This window comes from Netta rufina (assembly GCF_964035555.1).
Source record: "Netta rufina genome assembly, chromosome: 2".
In the NCBI taxonomy this organism is placed as follows: domain Eukaryota; kingdom Metazoa; phylum Chordata; class Aves; order Anseriformes; family Anatidae; genus Netta; species Netta rufina.
The window spans coordinates 97,233,740-97,248,253 of NC_140124.1; the positions used below are offsets into that span (position 1 = coordinate 97,233,740).

The 14,514-nt window shown below is 40.2% G+C and overlaps 1 protein-coding gene across 3 annotated transcripts in view; it reads right to left on the bottom strand.

The window, feature by feature from the left end:
- ZNF236 (zinc finger protein 236) overlaps positions 1–8,764 on the bottom strand; it is a 68,895-nt gene extending 60,131 nt beyond the window's left edge. For all 3 annotated transcript variants that reach the window (XM_084281397.1, XM_084281396.1, XM_084281395.1), the window contains exon 1: positions 8,696–8,764. In XM_084281397.1, the coding sequence (XP_084137523.1) occupies positions 8,696–8,756 (61 nt within the window). In that variant the 5' untranslated portion in view covers positions 8,757–8,764. The remainder of the gene's footprint in view (positions 1–8,695) is intronic.
- Positions 8,765–14,514: the final 5,750 nt, after the last annotated feature.

The following is a 14,514-nucleotide window of genomic DNA, read 5'->3' on the forward strand; positions in this document are numbered from 1 at the left end:
CAAAATGAGTTTCTGTAAATACTGACACGATTAAAAAAAAAAGAAAAATCTACTCCAATACTAGAACCACGCAGAAACTTAATGCAAGGAGCTTTCCTCTTCCCTGAAAAAGGGAGTGATTGTTCAACCCCATGAAGGCTTGACCTCTCACTTTAAATTGACAACTGAAAAATGATCCAATCCATGACTTTTAAAAAGGCTTTAAACTTTCTCCAAGAACCAAGGAGATTATTATCTTTAAACATTCACTCCTGAGATCAAAGAGACCAGACAACATACAAAAACAATGCTTAAGCAACTGAACTAGTACTAAAATAATCAAAGGTGCTAACTTGTCTACAATTTGAAACATAGAGAAAGCAACATGCTCACTACTCTCTGAATAAGATTACCTGTTAGTTATTTTTCCACATCAGTAACATTTATTAAATGTTACTCCACTTTTATTAAAACATGTATCATATCTTCAAAAGCACAACACTGATTAAACTTCTGGCAATCAATTTTCTTCTGGAATACAAAAAGGACTTCAGCAGAATTATATGTTAGTGAAAAATTAGTATCTTGCAACAGAATTTGAGTGATAACAAAGTGTACGAAGTCATACTGTCTGATGTACTGATATATGGGAAGAAAGTGCTCCAGCTTTTGTTTAAAAAGAAAGAAATGATCACCACTGAAAGGAGTAACAAACACATAATCTTAAAATATTTCATAGCACAGAATAGGTAAAGAGCCTAAACTGTGGCAATTCAGCAGCTGAGCACATCACACCCCATAGTGAAGCGTCAGAAGTTTCTCAAGACCAGCTCATGCTGGTCAAGGCCCGAGCTGCCTGAAAGCTTTTCTGCCCTCCTGTCCTCAGGCTCCAGGAAGAGAGCACACATCTCCCATTTACAAAATACAGTGATGATGTCTGAAAGGTCTTAAGCATTCCTCTTTCAAAGCAAACCTCTGTAACACTTTGCAAAGCCAAATGTTACATTCTTTTGATCACATCTTTCATAGCTGGTGTCCCAAAGAGCAAAAGAAAGAAGGCTGGGGAGTCAGGATTGGGCTCTGGACTGCCTGGTCCAGCCTGAAGAAGGCTGCTTGGCAGATGACTCTTACTGCAGAAATGCATCTGAAAGCCAGAAAGATAAGGCACAGCAAATCAATTTAGGTTAGATACAGAAATCTTGAAAGGCTCAACTATTGAAGATCAGCTGAAAACTGCTCTTACTTATGAACAGAAAAACAGTCCAATTAAAAAACTCAAAAGAACTTTGAAAGAGCAATTGTTTCACTTTTACTCAAAGGGCAGGATTGAGATCTAACGCAGATTAAAATTACAACAAATTCAATTCTTTGCTATCACTGCGTCTGAACTAGCTTAAGGGAAAGACGAAATTACGATAATCTTTTTTCACTTACAGTCTCACTAAAGTACAGTCTAGTCTCTATTGCCAGCCAAACCTGGGGTATTGCTGAGAGCTGCATAGCTCATTTTTATTAAAGATGCAGGAAGGGTTTTTTTATTTCATTCTTCTAAGAATGAAATAAGGGAAGTATTCAAAATAATATCTCTGCAGAAATCAAGGAACTAGATAACAGCAAGGACAAAACCGTCATGTGTTTAGAATGGGGAAGACAGAAGAACAGAAAAGGCACTGTCAATAAAAAAAGCAACAAGCAAGTGAGATATATTGTAACTTTTCAGACAGGCATCAAAGACTCAAAGTATAGCTTGGGCCTGTCTTCATTCAGATATAAAAATGAAGTAACAGCTTGACAGAACTTTTTGTTGGAAGAATTAATAAGCAGATGGGGGACACTATTTACACCGATACCTCATTCACGCAGCAAGTCAAACTAATAACCTACATTACCATATTTTGGGGAAATCAGCAATAAAACCCTGTTGTGTTATTATCATTCCTTAATTTAGAGGAGCAATGCTTTTAAATGTATGAGCTTGGGCCATGAAACAGGCCAAAGACTGAAAAATACTGAACCCATCTTAAAGACCAGTATTTTGAAGACCCAAAAACATGGAGATGAAGTCAATTAAAGAAGTCAGCAATGGGACATGGTTTCTATCCTTTCAAATGCACTGATCAATTTGCTCATTTTAAAAACTCTCGTGGCATTCCCTGCTTACCAAAGAGAATACAAATACCGACACACATGATAAAGCTTCTGATGGTCACAATTAGCAACTCTATCATAATACCCAATGTGGTGCCTAAGCTCTGGGAAGAGCTAAACTCTAAGAAAAATGTAAATATTGGGTACACAGATTAAGCAATCTGTCTGTTCTTAGATATACTCAGTCCAGATGGAAACACAAGTCTACTGCCTTTTAACAAAGATAACAGAATGCTATTCAAGTCAATAACAAAAATAAAAGTTTGAGGTTTTATTTAGATTAGACATCAACTTATTAACCATATACTTCCAACAAAATCACATGAAAATATGCACTCAAGAGAGAAACTATTTATTTATTTTATTTATAAACATAAACAAAAAGTGAACGTCAGACCAACCAGTGCCCTGTAAGACAAGTGATTCTTTCATGTCTGCACACCACAACAAATGATAATCCTTACTGAGCAGCTGCAAAGTTTAAACCACTGCCATTTAATGATATTAACTGCATGGAAGCAGTGCAAAAGGTTTTTGCACTGGCTTTGTTCTGTTGCAATTTGAATGCTTGTCCAGTTGCAACCTAAACCAACCCCATTACATCACAGCTTGAGGGACAGACATGTATTGATACAATTAAACTAAAGAAGCATAAGGTAGTTCCTTATGCACTAACAAAGATCTTGTCCGTATTCTTGCAGTTTGTTTGTAGTGCAAAGGTTAAAAAGTATCAAAGATAACACCACTTTAGTTTTAAAGATTCTTAATTTTACAGCCTTCAAGTTTGTTTGCAGTGTCCCGATCCCTCACAGCATACCAGCCATCAAGGTTTTTGGGTCAACTCCACTGGATTTCTGTGCTGCTGCCTTCTGAAAAATCTACCTTGGGGGGCTGAGTCAGCAGCAAGCAGGTGCTCTCTGCTCCAAATGCCTGGTAACATCTCAGTGTGGAAGGGGGGAAGAGAGAGAGAGAGTGAGCTCCCATATATTTCTTCCTAATGTAAGCAGCCCCATGCCCCATGCCAGTAAGCAATTCTTCGTGCAAGGCGCAGATGGGCGTACTCAGCTGCAAGTGCACCACAGCCCCGGTAGATCTTGAGCAGCCTGCTGGCATTAGACCAAGAGGACAATCCAACACAACTCTCACGCTCACCGAATTCACCTAGGAAAACCTGCCACTGAATCTACATGGCAGCTGACAAGCCTAGGGACACAAGGACCCAAGGCTATCGAAATCTGTATACTAATTTTGAATATTAAAAGTGGTAGAACAAGGGAACAGAATGGGGATGGCAAAATTGTTGTCTTCTCATATTACGCTAGAAATCTTGATGATGAATAACGATGTATGAATCATTAAACACTTAGTTCTGTAACCATAAAAGAATCAGATTTCTTTAAACCTAACTCAGCACTTTTTAAAACAAAAAAAAAAAAAAAAGTACAGGTACAGTCACTCCTCATGACTTCTCATGGAAGGAGCAAGGAGAAGGCTCAACACATCAGCCCACACATCAGACCAAAATATAGAGATAAAATATATATATATATATATATATATATATATATTATATAGATAGATAGTTTTTGTTATTTTTTGGTCAATTCGCAATCTTGAATTTCAAGTAGCACCAGCACAGACACTGAGCTTCCAGAAGCACTCTGTTAGATGGATGTCCAGACGTGCTCCTTTCTGGAGCGCAGGTGAATCCTGAAGTTGCACGGCCACACTGACGCCCAGCGGGCAGCACAGAAGTCTGACAGGCTCCATCCTCTCTGTTTAGAAGCAAAGTATATTGGACTGGGTCTGGCTGGGCTGGAGTTAATTTTCTTCATAGCAGCCTTTACGGTGCCAGGTTTTATTTTAGACTGGTGACAAACCAGTGCTGATAACACATCAGTGCTTCCATTAGTGCTGGCTGCTGCTTGTACAGTGTGAGGGCTGCCCGCTTCTCACCCTGCCCCAACAGTGAGCAGGCCAGGGTGGGCAAGAGGAGAGGGGACAGCTGCTGGGATTTAACCAAAGGGATGGGATGTTCCTTGCCAGGAATTAACCAAAGGGATATTCCTTGCCATCCAGCTTCACACTCAGCAACAGAAAAAGCTCCGGGTGGTCCCTCCAAGGTAGCTGAGCATCAGTCTGTTCATGAGGTACAATGAATGATTGCCTTTGCACAGTTTTTTCTTCCTCTTTTTTTTTTTCCTTGATTTATTAAACTAACTGTATCTCGAGCCATATTTTTTTTTTCTCACACTTTTGTTCTTCCAATTCTATTCTGCAGTGAAGTGAGGGAGGTGAGTGAGTTTTTGGTGGCTAGGGTGAACCCACGAGATAACCCACCACCCCCATCACCCTAATCTAAAGATAATTGAAAGTTGGCATTTCCTTAACCAAATCTAATAGCTTCACAAGACATTCAAGTACAATATTGCTACATTTATTGCTTAATATTCTGAAACAGGAATTACACTTTTTGACAGTTGCACATTTAACACCAGGCTACCGCTTTTCAGATGTTTGCTTCTGTATTATTTGGACCTTGACCCTCACCTATGTCTAGGTACAATATCATTAATAAAAATTTAAGAATGAATTAAATAATTTGCTAGGTGATCCTCCCCATCTCTGAGAAGGAACACAATCCACTTACAGAAGAAAACTCAAAAAGAAAGAGACCTGAGAGGTCTCAAATAAAAACCTGAATGTATTTGGAAACAATGCTTAGGAATGAATGAGGTATGAAGGTATGAGTGTGACCGCAATAGGGAACAAAATATCAAGGGCCTGGAATTGACAGAAAGGTTTGAGACGGACAGAACAAGGACTGAAGTTATCACACAGCCAGAACTTAAACACGGGTTATTTAACTGCTTAGATTACTGGGGAAAAGGCACTGATTTATTTTAAGCCTAGTGAGGAACGACTGTGGAATTAAAGAACACCAATGTAATCTAAAGCTCTCTTCTTCCAGCAGGAACCCAACGTAGCCCTCACGCATAAACTTAGATCTGACTGTTGCTGTATAACACCATGATGACAGAACAAAATTATCACTATTAATGCCTGAAGATTCCCCTTTTCTATGGCAAACATTTGAGCAGGTGGCCCTCCTATATGTTTTAACACGGAATTACCATTATCTATCATACTTAAAAGATTTAGCCTACATCACAGAGGCAATACCACAAACCCCTCATTCCTGCCTGCACAACATCACTCACATAGCCTTACTTGTACTTGTCAGAGGTCAACATATAAAATCCTAGCGCACAACTACTAAAGTAATAAACATAAGTCTTCTCTGGATTGATATTAACCGGCATGTTAAGGTTGCATTTCACTTCAGTCACACAACATTGGAAAGTAAAGCCACAGGACCACCGTTCCCCTAGTTCAATATATTCACATCCTACTTCAAGCTAGAGAACTGACAGGTAGTAAACAAAATACAGCCAGCTCTGCATAGCAGACTTAAAGAAGCTACACTGTTTTCCTTATAGTCCTTAACTTTGTAACTTTTTGTAACTTTACCCCCCTTCATCTGTGAATTTTGTTAACATTTATGCCATGTGAAAGCACAAAATAACCAGTTTAAATCCACATTGTATTTAAGTACAGGACATACATGCACTCCAGGCTTAGGAGTTGTTTGAGTACACTCTGAAAATATTGTGCCTTGCTGAAAATTCACAACCTACAAATCTGACAGTCCAAACACTGTAAGGGGAGTTACACTGCAGCCACACTGGAAACTCTGAGGACACACACAAGTAACTGTTTCATAACTTTCTTTTCAGGTTAGAGGCTGTCACCAGAACCTACATGAAGGTGTTACTAGCGTGCTAACACCCATTACATGTGAAGCGCTGCTTGTCCTCTTCTTTCTTCAAAAATATCTCTGTGGAGAAGCATTTTTTCTAATGTATTATTCTTGCTTCATATAGAGTCAAGGCCGCATCCTGAAATTTTCAGGACAAGAGCCAACGTCTTGCCTCTGTATTAGGATCTGCAACCTCTGTATTAGGATTTGCCATACAACCACTACTAAGCAGCCAGAGTAGGAACTAAGGTGCAGCAAAATCCCAGATCACAGCAGACTAGCTCATGAAGCTTCCCCAAGAATCATATTCTATGCCCACCTTCCTCAAAGGAGAGATTAATTTGAAAAGTTTGATCAAGTTAAAAATAAAAACTAAGAACAATAATCAAAAATACTTTTGGGAAACCATTACCAATTCAAAAAAAAAAAAAAAGTTGTTTTAGAATAGCGGCCACTGAGGTCAAGATAATATTTTGACTAATTCTGCCTAGAGTTCAGATTTGTACCTAACATTTTTAGTTTTCATGGGACAAAAACATGCCTGGTGTTTGACACACATGGTAGTCAAAGAAGTCTGAGGAAGCCGCACAACAAAGCATTACTGATTCACCTTGATTTCCTTCCAAACAGAGCTGTATTGCCATAAATACATAAATACATAGATTATCTAACCACTGAGAGCAACACTCCTCCGTGAAAGAGACGAGCACGCCAGGGCTATAAGAATTTGTGAAGGGGGGCAGACTGACAGGGAACAAAGCCTAGACATGTACAGTCTCCTAAGCAAAAGATATGCTACCTCTTTTTGCAAACAGCTATTTTCCAACTGAATTCTTCCCCCCGAACTCAAAGCCCATAGGATTCACAACCCATTTCCTAGGTCTTTCTGCATGTACCTGAATGGGACAAAGAGACAAATATCCTGGGAGCACAGCTTCACTAGATCCAAGCTGTCTTGTTCCGCTAGAGCTTCTTCATTCATTACTTTTATTAAGCCACGCAGTAATGTAGAAAAAAAAAAAAAAACACGATGCTTGACCACACTAATTTTGCTGTTGTCCCAGACTTCTGGGATCTCTAGGGCCAGAGGTTCCAGCACCCACAATATTTGCCTGTGCAGGGCAGAGTCCTCACAACTGCAGGCTGCACAAGTCTCTGAATCCCTGCAGCAGCCCTAGACCCTGTAATTCTAAACTGCTATCAACAAACTACCCCATAAAGCAATTTCATTAATAAATTACAAAGTTTATTTTGATTTTTTTAAAAACATGAAAACTACAAGATACGATTGAATTAGACATCAGCTCACAGTGATCTCTTTCAGCCGTACATTTTCTATATAGGACGGATCTAAGATCAAAGTCTGACTACAAGCAGAATGGATACAGCCACCAGGCTCTTCTTCTTGGACAGCTTGTCTCAGTCTTTTCCCATTCATAGCCCCATGCCATCATTACAGGGCTTACAAGCACACCATACATGTATAACCTTGCAAGAATTACTACAGAATTACAAAGACGATGTAGACAAAATGAACATAAAGAAATCTCAACTTCCAAAACTTGTACAAGCCAAAGCTCTTTGGGTCCTTTATATTTGGCATTAAAAAACTGACATCAGCTGCTCCAAGAAACAAAAATATTATCTTCTGACAGGACTCTGTGGCCTTTTTGGTGTTCCATACAGGAGAAAACATTTCAAAAAAAAAAAAAAAAATCAGTCATGTAACAGTGCAACATTTTATTTTTGTTTGCCAGCACATTTTAATTCTACAAAAAGTACTCCAGACAGAAGGCTCACCTACACATTCCTCTTCGAGAGCCAGAGCTCATCTGCGAGCGCTCAGAAAGCCAGACATTTAAAGTGTATGCTGCAAATATTAATTAGCCGGCTTTTTGTGACTGAAATATTTATGGTAGGGTATTTATGTTTTATGAAATCTCTCCCCTTCTTATCCGAAGAAAACAGGCCTACGTGGTTGTGCAGAAAATCACTGAAGGGGGTTTTGTGCCTACGTCCACTTTCGCAGCTTACGGGCCTTGTTCGGGTGCTGTTAATGGATCCCCAGTCACACCAGCAGGGCCGAACTACACAAAAGACCCACCAAAGCGCCAGGAGACCGCTGTCAAAGCCCCCAGCCCACCACAGGCAAATCCCGCCCGGGGAGTTATTTTTCAGATTTTCACAGCGACAAAAATAATAGTAAAAATAAATAAATAAATAGAAAGAAAACGAGGCACAAGAACAAAAAAGAGGCGGTGCGGGACGCACCGGGAGCTCCCTGCGAGCGGGCAGGCGCTGTGTCCCTACCCACCCACAAAACAGCATTTTTAAAACCCTGGGTGGGACAATAATAATAAAAATAAATAAATAAGTAAATAAATAAATAAATAGGAAGGAAAGCGTTGGAAGTTTCAGCCGCCTCGCTCCCTGAGGTAACTCGGGGGGGGGGGGGGGGGGGAGGGAAGGGGTAGACGAGGCGGCCGGCCGGGCCCTCGCTCCTTCCCTTCCCTTCCCTTCCCTCAGCCCTTCCCCGGTCCTTCCCCCCCCAGCCCTTCCCTCAGCCCCCGGTCCCTCCCCGCTCGGTGCCCGGCGCCGCCGCCGCCGCTCAGGGCCGGGCCCTGCTCCCTGCTCCCTCCCCCCCATATCCGGGGACTATATTCGCTCCCCGCGGAGCTTCCCTTTCCTTCTTTCCCTCCTTCCTTCCCCCGCCGAGGCCCCGGCCCCGGCCCCGGCCGCGCCGTTTACCTGCCTCGCTGCCGGCCTTGCCGCTCTCCCCGCCGGGCCCCGGAGGCCGCCCCCTCGGCATGGCTGCCCCCTCCTCCTCCTCCTCCTCCTCCCGCCCCCTCCCCCCCCGGCGCGCACGCACACACGCACGCACGCGCGCGACGCGGCCGTTGGCGGAGGGAGGGCGGTGCGGGGCGGGGAGCGAAGGGAAAGGGAGCTCCGGGGAGCGCGGCGCATGCGCGCTGAGTGCTCTCCCTGTGTGTATGGGGGGGGGGAGTGAGGTGCGGAGGGGAAACCGCGCATGCGCAGTGCTGAAATTCCTATTTATTTTAATACTCCTCAAGTCTTTTCCGCAAAAGTCTACCCAAAACTCGCTTTTCCCCCGAGCCATGTGGCTCCTGTTTAGTTGTTCATGTGTTAAGATCCGCAGTTCTCGTTGTTTGCCTATCTCTCTTTTCCTCCCCCGACCCCGTATGGGCACTTCATTTCAAACTATAGTCTTTCAGTAGCCTCTCCTAAAACGCGTTTAGTATTACACAGAGCTACTTAATCGCTCAAATTTGATGGCCCTATCTTCATTACTTACTTCTTTTATGTCACTTTCTTCAGAAATAGCATTAAATGAGTGCTGTAGATCCCTGATCAAAACTATAATCAAAACTATAGTGCAGGCTAGGCATGGATACCTGTAAACTATACCAGCTAAACACTATGTAATGTCTTTCTCATCACTTAATATTGATAACACCTTAACTCATTTATCATCTTCTATTTGGAAACGTCGGGAGCTGTTTTTTTCATGGGTGCCGAGTTAAATGCTTTTCATGTATATATCTAATTAAATTACACCTAAAACCTTGCCCTCAGCTACCAAATTTAATCACATAAAGGAATGGAATCAGGTTTCTGGAATGCAAGGTCTCATTTCTTCCTGAAGGCTAAGGTCGGGCAAGCATATTTAGATAATTTCTTCTTCTATCTGCCAGTTAAAAAAATGAACCGTGTTTAATTTTCTCTACAGAAACGCAGCATCGGTGCATAAATATGGGAAAGGAGGAGTGAAACTGCTGTGACCCTTGCCTGGGGCTCCTGTGAGCTGGCTGCTTGCTAAGAGCACAGCTCCACGGAGAGAAAAGACGAAGAACAGCAGTGGCCTCTGGTGGCTACAGGCTAGTTCTGTGCTGGAAGTTGTTACGCCTGTCTTTTCGGCAGCAAACTACAACCTTCAATTCTGTGAGATAAAGTGACATCTGCTCACAAGATTTCAGTTGGACCCTAGGGACAGGACTCTGAAACAAAGAGACCCAACTGAATCTGTATCTTAAGTCATTGCACGGGCTCATTATTCTAACTACTAGTCTTTATTCCTTTCAGTTTCTGCCACAGGATTATCTGTATTTCTGGTGAGGTCTCCATGTTAGGATTAAGAACTTTGAATCTTGAGTTCTGTTTCAGTTTTGAACTGATGTATACAAGAAAATAAGGAGTATATAGTTTTTCCAAGTCTAACACAAAAAGCAGCTTTAGTTCCTATTTTGGCTTTTCAGTATTACAGTTCCAGCATTTCCTTCAGTGTTCAGCAGTAGAACATACAATCATGTTAATCCTGTACTGCAAAAGTCTGTGTGTCTGTTCCAAATTTATGTAGTACTTTGTCAGTGTGTATTAGTGTTCTAACACTGCTGCATCACTCTCATTCTCTACAAAACTAGCTCTGTCTAAAAGTTGAAAAGACATCAGATTTTGCTTCAGATCTCCACTTTTGAATGAAGAGAATGGAATAAGTGTTGAATAGCACATGAAAGTAACTCCTTGTTTACAAGGAAATACAATGGTAAATCATACCATTGCAAAAAGCAATACCATACCGTAAGCATTGTCTTTAACTTTACAACCACTTTCAGATTATTGAAGCTGTTTAATCTCTGTGACTACCCTTCTTTGTCTATATGATAGACATATTTTTCACTTGAACTTTGCAATTCCTGGAAGAAAGTCACTTAATGCATAGCTAAAGCTGTTGCTCTTCTTTTTGTTGTCTGTATTTGCAGAAATTGTGATATTTCAACATATTTAAAATTTGTTACAGTTTGTGAATAATAAAATAACCTACTACAGTTTCTCTTCAGTGTCTCTTGCATTATTACGGAGGTGCTATGCAGTGAACTTTTCAGGTTTTGGGTGTGCCACGGTATTACAACCTTGTGCTTTTTCAGGTGAGAGCCTAGCAGACCATTAGTCATGCTCGGCTTTCCATGCAAAGGAAACATGGGTCTGTTCCCCAGGGGGAATCTGTAATGTAATACAGGGAGAGTGCTAGTCAGATGGCTGGCCTTTAACTCTTTCCATTGTGAGTTTTATCTGGTATCACTGATTTATGGGAAGAAAAGCAGCTACAGTGTCAGCCCTTATAATATGCAAAATTAAAAGTCATGCTTGCTTTTTGTCTACAGATGAAGAATATAGCTACAGAGTGAGGTTGACACAGGGCCACAGAACAAGTTGAATTCTAGATTTTCCTAGTAAATGTACTACTAAATTTTAAGGCAAACTCATGAAATCTGGCAAACCATCTCAGTAATCCTACTTACAAAGTAGGGTGCTGTTTACTGTTACAGTAGTCAGATCCTTACGGTTGTGAGACACTATCTCCAGTTGCTTATAGCTTTGCCACACTTGAACTGTTTGGACTAAAATTTGCATGCTGCCCAACTTCAGTTTGGGTTTGGTCCATTTGAATGCATTACTTCTATTTGTCAGATTATGTTTCAAGCAATTTTTTTTTAAGATCACAGAAAATTCCTCTCTGTATTAAACTACAGTACTCACCATTGATAAGTTTTCACTCCAGCATGAGAGCAATTCTAGGCTTATAGGGCATAACCTGAACTAAAACCTGCAGTAATGTAGAAATGCCAATAAAAGCAGCAGCCTTCTCTCATATTAATATAATAACATGAACTAGAATAGACCTGGTGTATACTTGGCATGTATATAATTGTTGAAATTATACACTGCAAGAACTGCAGTATATGTTTTGTGTAAAGAGTTTCACTAAAGAAACAGTTTTCCAGTGTTAATATATTGACTTCCAAAGAAACATTAATATTTTCAGCTTTGCTGGGATGCCTTGTTCATTCATGAAAGAATGGGTGCCTTGGTTTGCTGTTGTTTGGATAAAGGACTTGGGTTTCCAGCCCTGCCAGCTTGCTTCTAAAAGCACTATGCCAGTGGAAAATAATATTTTGATAACAAATTAATACTCTGTAAAATTTGATGTTTACATTCATTACCCAAAAAAAAAAAAAAGTAAATTGAAACACTGTTAGCCACTTGAATAACATCCATGAAATTCTCATTGTCAGCCCTAAAGTTGCATGTGCAGTTCAGTAGTTTAAGAGAAAATACTTTAGAATACTGAGATGTGTTATACTCTAGTACTGAGACAGTAGAGGTATATTTCATGTGAAATTTTAATGTATTTTGAGACTGAGGCCACTAATACAGTAAGTACACTGAGTCTAGTAACTTCTTTTTAATATACACAGCTGAACTTAGATATGTCATGTTTATGTGACTTTCATGTGTTGTCAGCTGGGCACTAACTCAAACCGCTTGTCTAAACATTAAAAATTAGGTTCCTTATCAATGTTGGAGTTCTAATTGACAGCTATAAATCCCTACAAAAGTGTTATCAATATTGGGTCCTACACTGAGTTTTTAAGGCTCATTCCACCTTAGAAACTGAACGAGGATTTCACAATTTACTTGAGCATCTTTCCTAAATGTTCATTTATTACTAGGACATTGATCAATCGGAGGCTCTGTGAGTAGCTGTACTGTTTCTGTTGCATTTGTTGCTTCCATTTGTCTACTATTTATGTAATACATATCTTGTGGTGCAGGTACTCCACTGACTGAGCTGCTTTTTTTCTGTTTGTGGGTGTAAAGTGCCTGGAAGATGTTCCAGTTCTTCAAATGCAACCTCCTAATCTTTCAGCAGCTCTGCTGTGAGAATGCCAGACTGTATTATCTGCTTTAGATAGCAGGGGGGTTGATCTGTTTTGCTTTTGAATCTGTTTAAAATCATTTGTCAGATATTTAGTGTCATTAGTTTTGTGATTTCTTGTGGTGACATTAGTTTCTGTGTTGTCTGTACCACCCAAAATTCCAGCCTCTAAGTTTTCTGGTTTTTTTGTTTGTTTGTTTGTTTTGGTTTGGTTTGGTTTGTTGTTTGTCTGTTTGTTTTCTTTGTGTGTGGATCTATTTATTTATTTTAATTTCATAATCTTTGTGGGTTTATATTTATGTCTTGTGTAATTCAAATCTTTTTGTGGTTGTAATTTTGCTTTCTATGATCAAGTAACAATACCAGAGTCTTCATAATGTACTAAGTTCATTGATGCCTTACTACATATTTGGCATTTAATTTCCTGTTTGTATGCTGCCTTGTCTTGATATTTTATGATAGGCTGAGGTTTATGCTTTCTATTTTATGTTGCCTTTTGTTCTTCTCTCCTTCATTCTGCTCTTCTCTTTCCTCTCCTTTTTTTCTTTTTCCTTACCTAGAAGTTTTGGCACGATAATTTCTTCTGCCACAAATGTATGATACCAGATAGAAGGCCCCTCCATCATCTTATTTTTCTTCATAATATACCACGAACTATTTTACATGGTCTCTCATTTTGCTTGTCTTCTCTGCACTGTATTGCTTTTTTATGCTTTTATTGTTGGTGATTATTTCTTGGGAATGTTTTTTTTTGTTGTTTCTGTGTTTTTCCTGTTACATGTTGATTTGTCTCCGAGACTGCTCTGTTATAGTGCTACTGTCCATTCTGCACTTGTCTATCTCTCTTCATAATGTTTGCATGAATTGCTGCATATTTTCATTCAATATCCTGCAGCTTCATTCATATTTCTAATTTATTGGGACTTTAATCTGATAATTACAGAATTCAGCCATGTTGTGTAATTCAGAGACATACCGGTCTGTTGGTTTTTCACTTTATTAAAAATCCCCTTCCACAAGTTTTTGGGAGAATGTAAAATCCTAGAAAGCCTCCAAAAACATGAACTTCCCTGCTCTTCTCATGCTATCCAGATGCTCCTGGAATACGTAGTAGTTTTTAAAAATAATGACCAAGCCACAGCTGTTCTAATGCAGTCCTGTACCCATTTTGTCATCAAGAATGCCCAGTTTCTAAACAACATTGTCTTTGTGTATACAGTGAGTTTGATTTCATCTGTGTGCAACAATCAACTTGTTTCTGACACATTAGTATTTCAGACAGTGAGAGAAACTGTACAGTCTCAGGGCTTTATTCTCTCTTTCACATATACAGACTTCTCTTGCAAAGCATTTTGTGAAATGAGGGTTTCAGTTCATAGAAATTACACTTCACATCATTTCTGAACTATAAAGACAATGTTTGGAAAATTGCTCACCCCACGTGCAGGATGTGTGGCGTATTTTCTTCAGAAGGCTTACATTTGGACACATTATTGAACTCTGTTTTATATCCAGATGCTGTTTAGACAGTAGAACAAAACACCGTTCATGACAAACACAAACATCTTCTCCTCAGCCAGGTACTAAAACTGCAGAAATCAGGGAGTCGAGTTTAGCCTCAGGAACGCTGCCTCAGTACAGGGAGGCCATGCAATAGGGGTAGGCCTCTTCATGGAGGTTTGTAAGGGAATTAGGCCTCTGGAAGATTTGTGTCGCAGGATACTGGGGAGGCTCTGAAGCTGAAGTCTTCTTTGTGAAAGACTCCTCAGAGGAGCTATGTGAAGAGGAGGTGACAACAGAAGACAACATATGGAGCAAATAGAGGAAACAA